Source organism: Stegastes partitus, unplaced genomic scaffold (genome assembly GCF_000690725.1).
Source record: "Stegastes partitus isolate 25-593 unplaced genomic scaffold, Stegastes_partitus-1.0.2 Scaffold460, whole genome shotgun sequence".
NCBI lineage: Eukaryota > Metazoa > Chordata > Actinopteri > Pomacentridae > Stegastes > Stegastes partitus.
In genome coordinates this window covers 123,629-142,012 of record NW_007578191.1, presented here as the reverse complement: position 1 = coordinate 142,012, position 18,384 = coordinate 123,629, and the positions used below count along the sequence as shown (strand labels likewise).

The following is an 18,384-nucleotide window of genomic DNA, read 5'->3' as shown; positions in this document are numbered from 1 at the left end:
AGAGATGAAAAGACGTATATTTGGAGACTGTAATAGCTATGTGTTGTCTCTGTGATGTGCAGAACTTGGATGTTTCTGGTCTTAATTTGGGGCCTTGTAGATTAATTCAGCCGTGCTGCTCCAGTGGTTTTGTTGTTCTTCTTGAGGGAAAAAAAAAAAAAAAAAGTTAGGACCTCTTGATAAATGCTCTCTAAATTTGACAGAATTGGACCGTGGGTAATACCTCATTCTCTCTGTGTGTTTATGAGCAAATAAAACAGTCTGGTTTATGACAGGGAAGCTATTTAATTTCATAACCAGAGTCATATGTTCTATCTATCGTGGTGGCTTAGCGGAGCAGTTTGCACTCGCTGCCTTCTTAGCTTAAATTGCCTTTACAACTAGGGTAATTCGGCGACCACATCGGCATCGGCTGATATTTTGGTTTTTCCCATATATAGTTATAACATATTTAGTTGATGTGAAAAACCAATGATTGTCTAGTATTAGCGCCTTCGTCTCTATGTTTGATATTGCTGCTATTTCAAAAATGTTTTTACTTAAGTGGTCGTGGACTTAAATATGTTAAAATATGTTTATTTTGTTACGTAATAAAGTATGTGGAATAGGTATTGGTATAGGCTTCTTTTGAATAGTTGTCATGTTCTCACAGTGCTTACTCATTTTTTGTTGAATATCGACATCGGTGATATCGGTTATCGGCGATATCAGAAATCTTAATATTGGTATCGGCCGATATTAGTGGTTTTCCCCATATATCGGTACAACATATTTAGTCGATGTGAAAAACCAAAGATTTTTTAACATTAGCACCCTCATCTCTACATTTGATATTGCTGCTATTTCACAAATGTTTTTACATAAGTGGTCCTGGACTTAAATATGTTCAGTTATGTTTAAATATGTTTTACTTTTGTTATATAATAAAGAATGTGGTCTAATTTGACTTCTTCTGAGTAGTATTCACATTCTCACAGTGCTTACTTTTACTCATTTTTCGTTGAATATCGACATCGGTAATATTGGTTATCGCGATATCAGAAATCATAATATCGGTATCGACCGATATTAGTGTTTTTCTCCCATATATCGCTTTAACAAAGATTGTCTAACATTAATGCCTTTGTCTCTACATTTGGTATTGCTGCTATTTCACAAATGTTTTTACTTAAATGGTCCTGGACTTTATATATGTTAAAATATGTTTATTTTTGTTATATAGTAAAGAATGTGGTCTAATTTGGTATGGGCTTCTTTTGAATAATTGTCACGTTCTCACAGTGCTTACTCATTTTTTGTTAAATATCGACATCGGTGATATTGGTGATCGCGATATCAGAAATCATAATATCGGATATCGGTATCGGCCAGAAATTTTAATATCGTGCATCACCACTAGAATAAATACATAACAATCCTTATTTTTGATTTTCTTTTTTATTTGCCATGAACAAAGAAAAAGTACACAATAGGTTCAGATACAGGTCTCCACCCACTGTCACCTTCACACCCTCCACTCCAGCGCTGCCACCCCACCGAGGATGAGTGGTGTCTGGCTTTGCTGTAGTCTGCTGGCCCCTTATCTCCACTTCCTCCCCCCCCTGACTGGAGCACAGAAAATACATAATCAGAGTGCCCTGTGTCAAACTGATAACCCCCAACACAAACCAAGAAGTAAGTGTATGTGTGTGTTTGTGTATGTACAGTGTGTGTGTGCGTGTACATGTGTGTGTGTGTGTGTACATGTGTGTGTTGTGTCTCAGGGGGTGGTGGAGAGGATAAAGGGGAAACGAAGCAGCGGAGGGGATTTGGAGGAAGAAAGGTAATGGGGTTGTGGGGGTCGCAGAATGAGTCAGAATTGTAATAATAATTTTCTTGACTGCTGTATGGAGGAGATTGGGGGATTTATGAATATAATGAGCCGAGAAGAGCCTAAGGATGATGTGCGTCTCTTGCAAGAGTAATTGAAGAATAATTCATTTGGCTGTAAGACTTTTAACCCAGAGACAGACAGAGATAGAGAGGTTTTTGACCTCTGGAGGGAGGGATATCATGTCTCATTATTGGCCCAACTTGTGTCACCGCGCTGTGACTTGTCATCCGGCGCTGCCACGTCGGTTTCTCTCTCTGTGTGTGTGTGTGAGCGCCTGTATGGTCATTTGACTCGGCGCGCCGAAGAGAAACCGACGGTCTCTATCTCCTTGAGCCTTTCCTCGCCACTGAGTTTGTTATCAAGACCAACACATGCAGGATTAGGGACTGAAAGGGAGGAACAGAAAGTGAGGGGAGGGAAAAGAAGTGATAGACAGTAGATGGGCACAAGACAGATAAAGAGAGGAGTTAACCACACACACACACACACATATACACACACACACACACACACAAGGATAAGCTCGCTGGTCCATGTCTGATGCAGACAATGTATTTGTGATATCAGATCCATGGCCTTTCCAGTTTTTTTTTGCCTCAGTCCTTTTTCAAATATTCATACCAGTCTGTCTGCTCGGGCCTCTATGTGTTTATATGTGTTTTTCTGGGTGTGTGTCTGGAAACAGGAGGGGGGTGTTGCGTATGATTTAGGCTTACCGCAGAGGGATTGTCTCGACACAGCTTTCTTCTGTCTGACTGAACTGTCTGGGATGCTTCGATATGGAGCGAGAGAGAGAGAGAGAGCGGGGGAGAGAAAAAAAAAAAAAACCCAGTGTGTATGCATGAGTGCGCACTTGTATTCACCTAGTGACACCACTGCCATTCGTCCCACCTTTGCGCCCCTGCCTCATCCTGTCTCACACCGTCTCCCAACACATGCAGACAGCCGAGCAAACACCTCAACAATGCCCTGTGACTTTGACTTCTTTCGCAGGACTTTGAATATACTTCAAAGTGACTGGGTAAACTTCGGACTGCTTTGTTTAGAGGATTTAAACTTGTTTCTTCTCCTCTCGGCCGATCTGAGAATTTAAAGACTGTTAGTTTTCAGGCTTGCAGGCTTTTTTTTTTCTTCTTCTTTTCCTGTGGATCTTACACGCGTTTCCCACAGTAGGAGCTATTTTTCATTGACAAAGCTCACATACTAAATCTTGAAGCGGTTATAAAATTTACTACAGCGGCGAAACAGCAGCTCATATTTTCCAAATCTTAACATGTTGGCTATTTAGGGCTAAAACAATGCTCGCTCTGTCTGCGGCTTTTTTTTTTTTTTTAAATGTCATCGAGCTGCTTGTCAGCTGGGACGCCGAGGTTGATGGACAGCTGCAGCCATGAACTCACGCTGTTTTGTGCCAGCGCTCCAAACATGACATCATATCCTCCGCACGGGGTCTACCGGGCCTCCACTTCCCGCCTGGCATGGTGACGCTTGACGTTGTGTAAATATATGTGGTAACAGCGCAGGTAGTTACAGCTCCATAGTCTGGCACTCTAATGTAATAAAGTGCCAAATCAGCCTCTTCAAATCCTGAACTCCAGCCTCTGGTGGGCTGAAGCATATCTTTTATTTTTTTTTTCCCATTTAAAGTGGAGTCTCGTACGTGACCTCTGATTCAGACTCTTTATTTTTTGCTGTTTGAGAGACGCTTCTAATTGAAGCAGACGAGAGCCAAACTGCTTGGAGCTCAGCAGGCTGGTCATGTGGACTGAATTAAAGAACCTCTTTAATATAGAAACGTGTTTGGTTTAGAGCCGTCTTCTCATCCGGCTTTTGGTAAATGTTTTGTGTTTCTTATTAATTTGAACGGATCAATTAAATGACACATGAATCGATTTGTTATAAACGGAGACCCACTTTTACTTCTGTGATTTTGTCAAGCTTGATTTGTCATTTTCTACTGCTGTGGTTTTTTTTTATTAACACATTGGTTTTTGAATTAAACAAGGATTAATTTTTGAATACTTAAAAAAAAATCTAATTACTTTTCTTTTTTAAATGAAAATTTTAAGCTTGATTTTAGCAAATTAAAATACCTTTTTTGCTGGTTTTTTTTTCCTCCATTGAATTAAACGCTAATTAAAAATAAAATACATAGATTTTACAACTTGAAATAACAGATTTTTTTTATTAAACCAAAATTTCTAGAAGCAGAATCACTGTTGATAATAATAATTTTGTTAAATTTGCAGCATCTCGATCAGTGGTGAAATATGTGTTTAGTTAATTTTGCAACGAAAACTAGCAATAATATTTAATCAAAAAGGTTTTATTGGACATAAAATGATTGCATTTAGGTTTTTTTTGCTTGAGTAAAAATACACAAATGAAAAAGAAAAATGCTCACAAGGCAGAATATTTTATAGTATTAAATTATTGGGTCAGTATTAGTGATGCATTCATATTTTAGCAGTATTGTATTTAAATTTTCTAGTCTTACAGCTTTTATAAACTGATTATATGATTTGTGAATAAAATTACAATCTGAAATTATAACAATAATAATAAAAGCTTTTTCAGAAATCTTCTCAAATAAAAGAAAAGGCTCAAGTGAAGCACACAATCTTTAAAAATCTACTTAAAGACAATACTTGAAGTTATTCTCTTTAGATGCTTTCCAACCCTGAACATGTGTGCACATATAATATTCATATGAGCGCCGTGCACGCCGCTTTCTTTCTTTCTGTGTGTGTTGGGAGGGCGTGGACGGCCCACTGGCCTCAGAGCAGCTGGATTTTGCAGGTTTCACACTTTTTATGAACGGCATGAATAATTATTCGGGTGTAGCTGCCAACTCAGAGGAGACGAGGCAAACTCTGCCTGGTTACAGACCTCAGCCAGCGAGGAGAGCAACCTGCCCAAGCCCCCCTCACCAAATCCCCTCTATTCTCTCTCTTGCTTGACCCTTTTCTTTATCTTTTCCTTTATTTCTACCCAAAGCTCTCCTCCTCCTCCTCTATTTGTTTTTGGTTCCTGTTTATGCTCAAATCACGGAGACAACGCGAGCAGAAAATAGCCTATATTACGAGGGGAAGTTATTAAATAAGATCGGAAGCATTAAAACCTTCCCCCCCCTTTAAATCAAATTATGGTTATCTGTCATCTGTGAGAAAGCAAACACTGCCACTGCGGCCTGTCACATTCTGGGAGGTTTTTTTTTTGCCTATTAAGTGAGAGAGAGGTTTGTGTTTTGCGAGACTTCTCATTGTAGGGATTTGGAGGATATCTTTTTTGACAGATGTCTGCTAATCTGTGGGAATTTATTTTCCTGCAGTGGTTTTTTTTTTTTCTTTTTCGCAGATGTCTCGACAAAAGTTACAGTCTGAGCCGTGACCGTCTCTCTCTTCTCTTTCACACAGACATCTGCTAAAATTTTTTAGTTTTTCTTCAACCTAGCTACACTCGCAGCCAATCAAAACTCACTACGCTTGGCCTGATTTCCCATTGGCTATCCACATCAATGGGACACTTCCCATTGGTTGTAGTAGAAGTTCTATTTAGCAGACATAAGCAGTTTTTGAAGATCCAGAGAACAAATACTACTTTTGATGCCGGGGCTTTTTAAAATTGACCTCAGGCTTATTAACCGTGAATGCTGAATGCAAATAACCGTCTGAGTGTGAGCGCCAGTGTGAGGATGTGATTGTTGTTGATGGTAATGCTTTTGACAGTCTGAGTGCGTGTCCGTTGTTATGAATATTTGCGGCGCTGGTCACTTAGCCTGGATCCAGGTTTGAAGTTTGCCGTGCAGATTTATGACCCGGCAACACGAGCAATACAAACACACACATGCACGCAGACACACACACACATCAGCCTTATTCTGAATGAATAATTTAGCGCTTCGATCCAACGCCGGCCACAGGGGCACACGACAGTTTGTGTGTACGTGTTGGTTTATGGTGTCTATGCGTGTTAGCGAATGCTTTTTGCATGAAGATCTACGATGATGCACACGGTTTAGCTTTCTCTTTCCCCCCCACATTCATTAAATACTATTGTTTATCATGTCAGTTGGGCTGTCCCCCATGATTACAGCTGCATTCTTGACCCGTCTTTGCACACACAAGCTGTTTAATGTTTATTTCATTAGTGTATGTGAGTGCACCTTGAGAGTATAGGTGAGAATATGCTGCAAAAAAAAATCTTTTTCATGTTTATTTCATGCCTAAGTAGACCTTTTATCACCAGAGGTGTGGATCCAATTTTCTCTGAGCAGTGACAAAAACAAAGAAGCCACAGGCCTCACAAGAACAGAGAGACAAATGGAGCGGTTCGGTGGAGGTAAAGGTTTTGAAAACCTTTTTTTATTACCCTCAGCGCAGTGCAGCATTTTGCACACTTGCCGTGTTTCCCTCGCAGTCGGCGTGTCTGTGTTGTGATTCTCAGTATGTGGGGACGGAGAAGAGTGTTTACATGTGTGCTTACTTCACACAGCGAGCCGTTGGTCCTTATCCATTCCCCCTATGTGTCTTCATGCTGCTCGGTATATGTCATACCTATGGAGCCGACAATAGTGCTCAGTGATCTTAACACCAACTGTAAGCTTGTTTTCTCTTTAGCCTCGGCCATGACATTTACCTCTATGCCTCCCTGGCGGCTGCTCGGAATATCATACCTCTATTATCTTGCATCCCTGGTGTGTGTGTGTGTGTGTGTGCGAGCATATATATTTGTGTGTGAGCGCACCTGTGCCTTAAATAGTTTTGAGGATGTATTAGAGGAAAAATACACCTGCGCCGTCACTTGAAAAAGCCTCGGCTAATTTCAGCGAGCTCGTCGTGGAACAGTGTGGGTTTGTAAGAGTGTGTAGAGGAAGTAGAGATTCCGACTGGAGGATTAATCTAAACCCCCCTCTTATAAGGTATTCAGATCGGAAAGTGGGATTATTGAAAGTCGGGAGAGATGAAAGGAAGAAGGAAAGTGAATGCTCATATTGGCTCATAACCCCTCACACCAGGCGCACGGGTGCGGAATGGTAAACAGTGACGGCAAGCAATTTTGCGGCGTTTATCTGCCTTGTTTGGTTTTTATATTCTGCATTCAGCATGTTTTCTCTCTCTACAGGCTGCAAGCTTACTCAATATATGGAGATGCATTTCCCGTATTCCTCAGGGATGCATCAAAAACACCCGTGTAATTCGGCGGCCTTGTATACCATACATGCTTTCATGGAGTAATGATCGTTCTGCAAACACAGAGGAAGTTGTGTTCTGTTTTGTTAAAGGCTTGTTGGGCTGTCTGTGCTGCACCTATTTGTGTGACTCTTGACGCGATTAAGTCCTTCATTTGTTTGCGCCTCTTGCAGCTACGTCACCTGAGCGTCCTGGATCTGCGGCACATCTCGGAGCTCAACAACGAGACGGTGATGGAGGTGGTGAGGAAATGTCGCAACCTCAGCTCCCTCAACCTCTGCCTCAACTGGAGCATCAACGACAGGTGCGTTGAGTTTGTTTCTTAGGTCAAGTGTTACAGCTGTGGTTCAGGGCGAACATAACAATCGCCGACTCAGCACTGGCAATTTAGGTAGACGAGAAACTGATGAGGATAAAAATGTAAAGTGGAGCTTTTATCCAAAATGCTTTACAATGTGTTTCTCATTCACCCATTCACTCACACATTCATACACCAATGGCGACAGAGCGTCCATGCAAGGGGCTGCCCGCCATTGGGAGCAACTTTGGGTTCAGTGTGGACACTGTGAAGGGGCTGCACTTAGAAAAATATGTTTATTTTTATTATGTAATAAAGAATGTGGTCTAATTTGGTATGGGCTTCTTTTGAATAGTTGTCACGTTCTCAAAGTGCTTACTCATTTTTTGTTGAATATCGACATCGGTAACATCAATTATCGGCGATATCAGAAATCATAATATCGGATATCGGTATCGACCAGAAATTTTAATATCGTGCATCACTACTAGAATAAATACGTAATAATCTTTATTTTTGTTTTTCTTTTTTATTTGCCATGAACAAAGAAAAAGTACACAATAGGTTCAGATACAGGCGACAGAGCTGCCATGCAAGGTGCTGCCCGCCATTGGGAGCAACTTTGGGTTCAGTGTGGACACTGTGAAGGGGCCGGGGATCGAACCGACAACCCGCTCTACCACCTGAGCCGCCCTATGTGTTGATAGCCAACTGAGTTAGCAGCTGATGTAACTACAAAAAGAGGTTCATAATAAAAGAAAAAATGGCAGTCCAGTGCTAATTTGTGCCATTACTCATATAATAAAACAGTTGTGTCTCCTCTCAGTCAATGATCTGACTAATGGTTCATTATGGTCTTAGTTGACAAAGAATCATTGATTCCTATTTTTTTGTGGTCTTTTTCTTTTTTATGTGAGGCTAGCTGTTAGGCATTAATGGAATATAATAATCACATCTCTGGTATCTGAAAATCACAAATCTGCCTTTGTCTTTGATAAGAGCTGCTTTTGGAGTTCCCCACATGCCTCCGTTTATCTGCGCAGAAACAGCCGAACAAGAGACGCTATTAAATTAGTTTGTTAGTTGAATCAGCTCAGTTGTTCGTTTTATGAAATCACGTGGCTGTTAAGTGATTAACTTGTGGAAACTACACAAATAGCAAAAGATGGACACACACATGTTCCCGTACTGACACCTACAGTGCGCCATGTGATGGTATTTTGTGGCCCTTCTTCTTTAAAATATCTTAAAAACACAAGAACCCAAACATGAAGCGTTAAATCTGCTCCTCCTACAAGCACATTACCACAGGAAAAGATCGACTTAAGACCTGAAAGCACAAGTTTAAAGAGCGAGAACTTTACTTTTTGTCTCTCTGGTCATTTTTCTTGCTGCTCTCTCACCTTTTTTTTTCTTTCTTTTCTTTCTTTTCCCCCATTTTCTCTCTCAAATGGTCGAGAGAGCCTGCACTGTATATGACAGCAAGAGTAAACCATCTCCTCTTTTATTTATTAGCTGGTGTTTTATTCATATGTTTCTATTTAATCTATTGATTTACAGCTAAGGCTTCTCTCTCCCACTCGGGCTTAGGAGTGTGAACACAATATTGAATGTACCATGTGGCATAGCAACAATGGGTGCAGCAGGCAAACTGTGTGTGCTAGCGTGTGTGTGTGTGTGTTTGTGTGTGTGTGCATGCGTGAAATCATTCTTGCATTATTGAGTTTACAGCAGACATGTGGTGGGAAGGTTATGGTAATACCTTACCCGTCTCCTTTCAATCAAAAAACATGGAGTTTGGTGAAATCCTCACAGGAGCACATTGTGTTATCAGCTTCTTCCCTTTTCCACACACACACACATCTCTACACACACACACAAGCACACACAAGTTCAACCTCGATTGATTCAAAGCTGCATTGATTCCATAATGATATTTACTGCACTGGTCCAGGGGCTGGAGGTGTGTGTGTGTGTGTGTGTGTCAGACTGAGTTTGTCTGGATCACCTGTGGGAATATTGGAATTTAAAATGGTGCGTGCGTGCGGCAGTCTGTGTGGGAGATAAAGCTTAGACGTGTGTGTGTGTGTGTGTGTGTGTACAGTAGGTGGGCTGTTGGCTTATGAATGAAGCAGAGATAGTCGGGAGTGAAAGGCCGAGGCGGACCAGTAGTAGCCGAGGAGCCTTTCATGCTTTGCCTCTGTGATGCTGCACCGCTTCCACCCCCCCAGCCCACAATCTGCTTACTCCTCTGGCTATGCATGAGTCCTAAAACATGTTACGATGAAGACAGAGAACAGTAAGACGGAAAAATTATGTGCAAGAAGGATTTTCCTGCATCAAGAAGAGTGCCACCGCTTTGATGTGCCCACGGTAGCCCAGAGTGAACACATGTGAGAGAACATGACGAATTTACATGCCAAACAGGAGAGAGTATTTCTATTTTTCTTCATTTTGCTTTGACTCAGTGTCATAAAAAAGATTTCTTTTGACAAAATTCTGCTTTTTTTGGTCCTTCACCAGTATGACAGTAATTAGGATCACGATTTAATAGGTATCTGAATTAATTCCACTGAACCCTGAGTGGTTTCTGGGATTTTTTATTTTATTTTTTTTTCGCTCCTGTCACATTTTACTCACTCTGGGCTCATTTTTCACAGCAATATAAAGTCCTGCACCTTTATGGAAACGGCACAACCTTGGCTAGGAGTAAATCAAACCTCTCTCATGCGCAGTATAACTCAGTTTTAATATATATTAATTTCGTTGCACGTCCTGTGTGAGCAAATACAAACTCTTGAATCTAAAGAATCACAAGAAAAGGAAAGTTCTTTTAATATTCATTTTAGAAATATTCAAAAGAACATCATGTAGAACATTTTCCACATGGCCACAGGAGGAAAACATTGTCACTCCCCATACTTTAGATTTTACTTCTTACGTTTTTAATTCCCCGTCTCGTGGTTCTATGTATAACCAGGCTGCGGTTTTGCTGAAAAGACCTTGAATTTTTGTCACAGCTGAGCCAGAAATTGCTCCAGGGTTGAATCGAGGACTTGAGTATTTTTTCTTTTTAACAGAATCTAATTACTACATACAGTTAATTTATGGCAAATTCTCGAAAGAGAGATTGATTTTCAAGAAATATCCCAATTTTAAGCTTAGATTGAGTGTTTTTTTTTGCAAACCAAACTGAAAGTAGCACTTGATTAGTTCGAGGACCGTTGGAAAATTGAAAACCCATTAATTCTTTCTTTTCGTGTGGTTTCTTGCTGTGATGAATTGTGTAGTTTTGGCCATTTTTTTAAAAAAAGAAAAGAAAATAACATGCCTTTTCAAACCCGCTGGTGGTTTTTTAGGATTTAGAATCTGATTTAGAATATATGAAATCCAAATAATTGCAACTTACATTAACGCACAAACCAGCGCGATAGCTCACGGATGCATTCCAGCCGAAGCCTCGTCGGCTGAAGTGCGATTTCAGTGATGGACCGAGTGTTTCCGAGGGCAGACAGGGAGAGAAAAAGGCTGAAATGGTTTATTTGACTTAAAGTTCAACGAGTCAAAGGTCTCGGGGTCGTCGGGGTGGCTGCCTCCGGGGGGAAGCCGAGTCCGACACATGCACACAGGTTGCTTGCTTGTTGTCACGGCGGCGACCAGAAGCCTCCCTCACTTTAGCTCTCCGAGGGTACGGCTGGGTCAGCTGGTGTCTGCGTTTCAGACTGATGACAGTGTGCTGTGAACAGGTAAACAGGCAGAGGAAATGACCCCTTATTTCCAGGATCAATTTATCCCCCAACAAGAGGCCATTGGAAAGATAGAGCTCTGTGGGAGGTAAAGCACTCGAGTCATTTTTCCTTCCCTTCTTCTCCTTTTCCTCTTTCTTCTCGTCTCTCGTCTTTTTAAAGATAGAAAAAAAAAATAAACACCGTGTCATCTGGCTCCCACCATTGTCCGCGGCAATAGCCGAAAAACAGCATCCCGGCGCATGAAAGCGAGGAATGATGACCAAATATGGACTTCCCATTGTCACAGTCCGATGGGCAGATTGTGACAGTAGGACGCCTATTTTTTTGGTCACTGTCATTTCTTGGGGAGAGAGGATGTGATGTGCTGCAGGTGGCCGGCGTTGGCCCTGTTATTTCTCTGTATCCTTTTTTTCCCGGCGATGATAGGAGACCAAAGTGGGATTGTGTTTTTCAAATGTCACAGCGTTTGAAAATGGGGGAGCGAGTCATGATCAAAGTGGGAATAGCAGAGCAAATGGCAGCGCTCCCTTTTTAGAACCAAGTTGAGAACACAGTGTCAAAGTTAAACGGTTTTCCTTTATTTTCTGATGCTCGGTGCATTTGTGATTTCTTTTTTTTTTGTTACCGTTGTGTGTTTGTTTTTGACGTGTCTGCGTGTGAAGATGCTTTTTGTATCTGTGCTGCTAAAGAACGTCTCGATTTCATAATTTGTAAAATCAGTTTTCTTTGTAGCGGACTCTTCCTGCCACATGACTGAAGGATGACGTCAAAACGAGGTTCTGAATGATGGCGTGTTTTTAGACACATTTGTGCAAGTTTTAGTGTCCTGTAATAAAGTTTGTGGTTTGGCCTCTTTAGTGGTTCTTGGTCAGAGCGACGAGTCTGCAAACATTAACCCTGCTGCTGGACGCAAGGCCTCTGTTGACGTGCAAATTTACGTCCCGGACTGTCTGCTCGTGTGTTTGCGAGCGAGCTCTGGTCAGTCGGCCTCGCTCAAAGCAGATGCGTGGAGTAAGTGAGTCATGTGTTTTATGAGATCTGTATTGTTGGAAGTTGGGCATTTCCCAAATGCCCTGCCGTTCTTTTCCTCTCGTTCTTTCCCTTTATCCATCTCAGTCTTTGTGCCAGCGTCATTTAAACAGTGAAATCAATATTCTTTTTTTTTTTCTTTGCTTTTTACTCGGGGCCAACATTCTCTGCATATCTCCATCACTTATGAGAATCACAAATCACAGCCCAAATTGGCTGTTCTACATTTTTGTCCCCTCTCACGAAAAATCAAGACGAGATGAGGGATGACCAGGGGCCCTCTCTGACTTTCAGGAGCTTATAAAGCAGGAAATAATTGGAGGAGCATTCTCCCAGAAACACACCTACTCTGAAACTTTTTTTTTTTTTTAGGATTTGGAGGTGTTTGCACTGAAAGCTCATTCCAAATAGCCTGTGTTGCAGCCAGCTGGCAGATCTTGCAGCGCCTGCAGAAGTGTTAAACCCCAAAATCAGATGATTATATGATACATCAGTGTGATCAATGATGTGTCAAATGACAGTAGGCTGCTCCGCTTTGCTTTATCACAGCGAAGGTCACCGAGGCCAGCGTTTGTCAAAGTTCTGCAAGTTGCACTTAAGAGTTATTATTTAAAGGGCCAAGTGGAAGTAAAGGAGCGTTTACTGTGAGATATGCTGCAGCAAAGTCCATTGCCCTGAATTACATGTATGCTCAGAAAGGCCTCGCCAATCAGGAATGAGGATTTAAGGTTGTCCTATCCATCCATCCATCCATCCATCCATCCATCCATCCATCCATCCATCCATCCATCCATCCATCCATCATCTATACTCTGCTTAATCCTCACTGGGGTTGCACAGGGACATGCAAACTCCACGGGTCCCGGGCATCTTCACCGTCTACACCGGGACGTGAACCAGCGACCTTCTTGCTGTGAGGCGACGGTGCTAACCACCGATCCACCTTGTCCCCATTTAACCTTGTCCCCATTGTTTAAATCCGTACTTCACTGCAGGGAGGTGTTTGCTTCGAAGTTGGTTTTATGTGTCTAAACTTCCTCCAGGTCATGTAAAGTTAACACCACATAGCCTGCAGCCGTTTAAACAGAGATTAAATCATATTAAATTGTCCACCAAACACACAATAAAGTAACTTGCCAATCGGGACAAGTGCAGACAACAGATGGGTTTAAAAGAAGTTACTGCAAACCAGTTGAGGAATCGTGTTTTCTGCCACCAGCCGTTTGTTTCAGACCAACAATCTGTTGCTTCTAACAACAGATTAACAGTTTAATGTCATTTTCACATCATCTGTTTGTGAGCAAGCAAACACTGATAAGCACCTTTTATCTGCTCCCCAAATGCTCTCGTTGGACCACTAATAAACAGATTCGCTTCTTTCCAGAGCTGTTGTATGATCGATGATTTGCACAGTTTGGTTAGCATGTGAAGCCGTTTGCTGCTAATCAGGCTGACCGTTGAACTAGCTCAGGCTGATCTATTTATAATGCAAACTTTTTCCAACTAATTTATTGTCGAGAAACTTTTATGTTTGTGTTATAAATTCATATATTAACTGCTGCGCCGTGCTTCCTGTGGGAGACTTGTTGTTCTCCCTCTCATACTTTGTTTCTCCCTGACATAAAGGACAATGTAATTAACTTTGAAGGATAGTTTCTGGAAAAAAACGCTGTTGAGTCACAATTTGGCATTTTAGGAAATGTGCTTATTTATTTTCTTTTGTTACGCGTCAGATCGGACGCTCTCCATGCGTCACTTTCTGCTCTTACTTTTGATGTGAACGTACCTGGATGTTGGATGAGCGTTCCTACTGAGGAGGTCAAACGACAAAACTTCTCTTGAGGTACGAATCCTGACCCCAGCAGCTGCTGAGTTTAGTCATAAAGGTTCTCCTCTGTCGAAGCGAGCACTCCTGGAAAGTGAGAAATCCCCGAGATAAGAGGCCATTTGAAGTGTCTACATCTATTCTATAACCTCTTACTTCCTCCAGCCAACTATTTTTAGGTTCCCTCCTTTTCATTTGGTTTCGTTGGATGTTTTTCTAAATGCCATGGAAAATGTCAGCGTAGCCCGAACCTGCGACCGACAGACATTTGTCCTTGTCTTGTTTCTCCACCACCTGTCTCTCCAGATTTGAGGAGAGGTGCTGAGGGGGCCTTCCCCTGTCCTTGTCACTTCTCTTTTTCCGTGCTGGTATTTTACAGGAACGCTTCTTTTCTCTCTTTCCACGGCCGGACTCTGCACTGTACTCGCATGATTTGTAAATTAAAAAGCCCCGGCCCTTTTCTTTTCTTTTTTTTTTTTTTATTTACTCAGGCCTGCCATGTTGGAGCAGATTGGCTGTCAGTGGAGATCAGAGTCCTGCTTAGCAGAGTGAATACACAAGGAGAGCCAGTGTTGCCCTGTTGTCAGACATGATGGGAAGAATAGGTGCGGGAAAAACCAACGAGGTGTAATGGAGACAGAGTGATTAGGCACGGCAGATGCACTCGTATGCATGTAGCATATTCTCTCTTCATTTCTCTCTGTTGTGCCTTTCGTCTCAAATTCTTGCTCTCTTTGCTCTGTCTCTTTTTTCACACTTCATCTCCCTCCCCCAGTTGTCTTTCTGCGTTTCTTCTTCCGTCTTTCTTTCTTTCTGTCTCCCTGTCACGCACGCAAACACCGAGGTTATTATTTCTGGCAGGTTGGGTGTGAAAGTGCGCTATGATAAACATGCTGCCGTGGTTATTAATTTTGAGTAATGGCAGCGTCAAACTCCAGTGCCTTGATAAGTATCGGAGATGGAGAAACATTTGTGGCGCGGCGCAGAGACACAATGAAGGCAAGCAGCTGGAGCTTATAGGCTACAGCAGCGTGAGAGCTGCTGTTGTGTTCAGGCACAGATCCAAGGCGAACGGCGTCGTGCGTCTCTCTCCGCGCATATTCTGAAAAAGTCAAACCCCTCGACTGACTGACTGACTGAAATACGTAATAGAAAATGAGTAAAATATATGAGAGGATTGACCTCTTTGAGTGATGCCAAGTCTTCCTGCTGCTCCCGAGTCTTTAGTGTGATTGAAGTGCTCTGATTTCTGGAAGTCGCAAGATGTGATTTGCGATACGGTGTCAGTGACATCGCAACAGCTGCTGAGTTTAAAGAGCTGTGAGTGATTTTTGACTTTTATCATGCTTTTCAGTAACTATGGCACATGAGCAACCCTGGCTGTTTTTTTTTTTTTTTTTGCGAAGGTCACAGTGGTGGGCTGCAGTTGGTTAGCACGGTTGCCTCGCAGCAAGAAGGTTGCCGGTTCGCGTCCCAGTGGGGGCACCGGGATCTTTCTGCGTGGAGTTTCCATGTTCTCCCCGTGCAGCGTGGGTTCTCTCCGGGTTCTTCCTCCCACACAGTCCAGAAACATGCTGAGGTTAATTGGTGATTCTAAATTGTCCGTAGGTGTGAATGTGAGTGTGCTTGTGGAGATTCTCAGTCATCCAGGTCATGGTTGTTCTCGTAGTTTAATCGTAGCAACTGGACTTGCATGAGTTCATTGAAGACGCTTCACCTCTCATACAAGAGGCTTCATTAGTTCTGACTGACTAGTAGGGAGTTCCAGATACTTATATCCTTCAGGAGTCATTAACACCTGAATGTGAGTGTGCTTGGTTGTCTGTCTCTAAGTGTAGCCCTGTGATAGACTGGTTACCTGTCCAGGTGAACCTGCCTTCACCATGAGTCAGCTGGGATAGGCTCCAGCCCCCCATGACCCTAGTGAGGATTAAGCTAATAAGATAATGGATGGATGGATGGAGGGCACAGTGGCACCTAAAGGTCAGATTTCTACATTAGAAACTAGCACATTGGCTAAAAGGAACAAGAATGAACAAAAATGCAGAGTAAGGAAGCAATACTTCATAGTGTCAAACTATGAATGAAGGTTTTCCATATTTCTGTCAGCAATGCAAATCTGACATTTAAGCCGTGCCGCCAAACACCCTTTGAGGGTTTGGTAACATTCATTTTTTTTGCGGTTTTTGTGGCCTTCATAAATGTGACGTACCACCTCTGAAGGCCAGATTACAGCACTGCATTAAATCCTAAACAAAAATTTATCCTGGCAGCGTTTAAAATTACCTTTTGCGGACCATCCAAATGCAATCACTACATGGGAAACCCCGCATCCCCCAGCTGTTGAACCGCATTAGACACAGGCCTCCAAGTGCTATTATCTCACAGAATGAGTCATGGGCTCTGACACTGAAATTTAGCTAAAATCCATGTTAACCAAATTGTTGACCCATGACAACAAAATTGTTGGTTCCATTTCGACCAAATACTTTTTTTCCCTCCAATAATTTAATTTTTTTTCTCCCACGTATAGGTTTACCCTTTGCTCTGTCAGGCTGGGGAAATTATTATTATTATAAAAGGGTGCATGTGTTTTAAACAAAAAAAGCATTTAATGTTGCACAGTGATGCAAAATGCTTGTAGACTGAGCAGTTTCCAACAGTCTGGCTGCCTCTTAGAGTGTTTTTTTCTCTCATTTGATTTCATTTCTGATCTTATTTTATGTCTTTGTTTTGAGAGTTGATCTAATTTTTAAGCTTTTATCCAATTCCCGATTTCATGTGATTTGATATCTTGTTTTTTTTCTGTTTCGTATTATTTTCATGCTGAAGGTTAGATTTCAGTCAGTTCATGTGGGAGGTCATTTTTATGTTTGCTTTATCTGTTTTTATGAGAAGAAACATTTCAAACTTTCTCCGCACGGATCAGTTTCACTCAATTTGTCAGAACGTTTTTTTTCCTCCTTCTCTTATTTTGTGTATTCTCAAAGATCTTTCTCGCTTTACTAACACAATATTTTATTTACTTCAATGTGATTGTTATTCAAGCTTCAGTGCAGGCTCAGTGCAATGTCAGCACATGCCAGTTTGTGCATATTTTTTTCTTCATATGCATGGATACTTGGGTTTCTTCCCAAACCGTAGTGGGCATATTTATACTCGCTCGCCTGTGAAGTGGGTGCTTAACCACATATGGCCCTCAAAGCTCTTGATTCTCACCCAGGGAGCATCGCTGCCTCTCCTCCCCAGAGCGAGGCCTCCACAGCGGGCCGTGTGTTCGCTCGGCAGCTGGATGTGTCGGGTCATTTAAAAGTGATTTGAGTCTCTCACAATCAGCGCATCAACTGAGCAAGCACATAATGTAATCACAAAGAAATGTTCTCATGAAGTGCCTCGTTGGCCAGGAACCAGAGCGGCGGACTGAGGTCGGCGACGCTTCCCTCTGTGGGAACGCCTTCGGTGCTCCGCGATTCCTCACCGGATGGAGTCTTTCACTTAAATCTTCAAGTCTTCAAATTACTTTCAATGCTGCGAATTTTCCTCCTTTCAGTGAAACGGCATACCACCTCCTCCTCCTCCTCCTCCTCTCGATGCTCGCTTTACACCCGACATTAATTGTGCTCCCTGCAAACGCTCTGTTTAATCGGGCACAAAATAGGGCGCATGACAGGCGGCGGGATTGAATCGAGTCTGACAAAGCTATGCAGAAGTGGAAAGTTCATGCTGCATGAGTAATTCTCTTTTTTGGGTTTTTTTTTTTAGCTGGTGGAGACTTTTGCGGTCAGGATTCCTGTGCACAAGTCGAGGTTTTTCTGAATATGTTTGGCTTACAGGTGGTACGCAGCAGGGGCTGTGGCTTATTATGGTTATCCATACTGTGGGGTCAGAAAGTTGGCAGTATAATCTAAATGGTAAAGAGACCACGGGGCTCGGCTGTCCTTGTTTCGCCATGCTGGAGACCTGGCATTTGGCCTCTGTTTGAGGACCAGAGCTGTAATTTTCTCTGTCTTCCTCTGTTTTCTGTGGCTTTTGGAAGACCGGGTCAGATGAATAAAACAAAAAGCCATATTCAAAATGACTCCTTTATACGCTTTATCCTTTTATGCCTTGTTTCTTTATCATCAAATGAGCACATGTCCTCGTGCCCTTGTTTCCATCCCACCAGCACTTTCTGTAATATTGCTCTATTCTTTTTTTTGCTTTATTGGTACGCCTCCTTTCCCTTTTCCTTCCTTCCCTCGCTTCCCTTCTTTCACCTCCCCACAGCGTCGCCCCGCTCCCTCTGCGCTGCGCTTATTTGTGATCGGCTTCTTCTTACCCACAGCACATCCGCCGCTCCACAAATGAGAGCAGGGAGAGCAAAGGGGAGAGCATGACGCAGGGCCCAAGGAGCAAGGGTTTAATGAAGCCAGCCTAAA

General features: G+C 42.3%; 1 protein-coding gene across 1 annotated transcript in view; it reads left to right on the top strand.

Moving 5' to 3' along the window:
* The window catches only part of fbxl17 (F-box and leucine-rich repeat protein 17), a 224,888-nt gene that overhangs the window by 87,561 nt on the left and 118,943 nt on the right, over positions 1–18,384 (top strand). Inside the window, exon 8 of the mRNA XM_008286602.1 lies at positions 7,239–7,369. Within this exon, the coding sequence (XP_008284824.1) occupies positions 7,239–7,369 (131 nt within the window). The remainder of the gene's footprint in view (positions 1–7,238; positions 7,370–18,384) is intronic.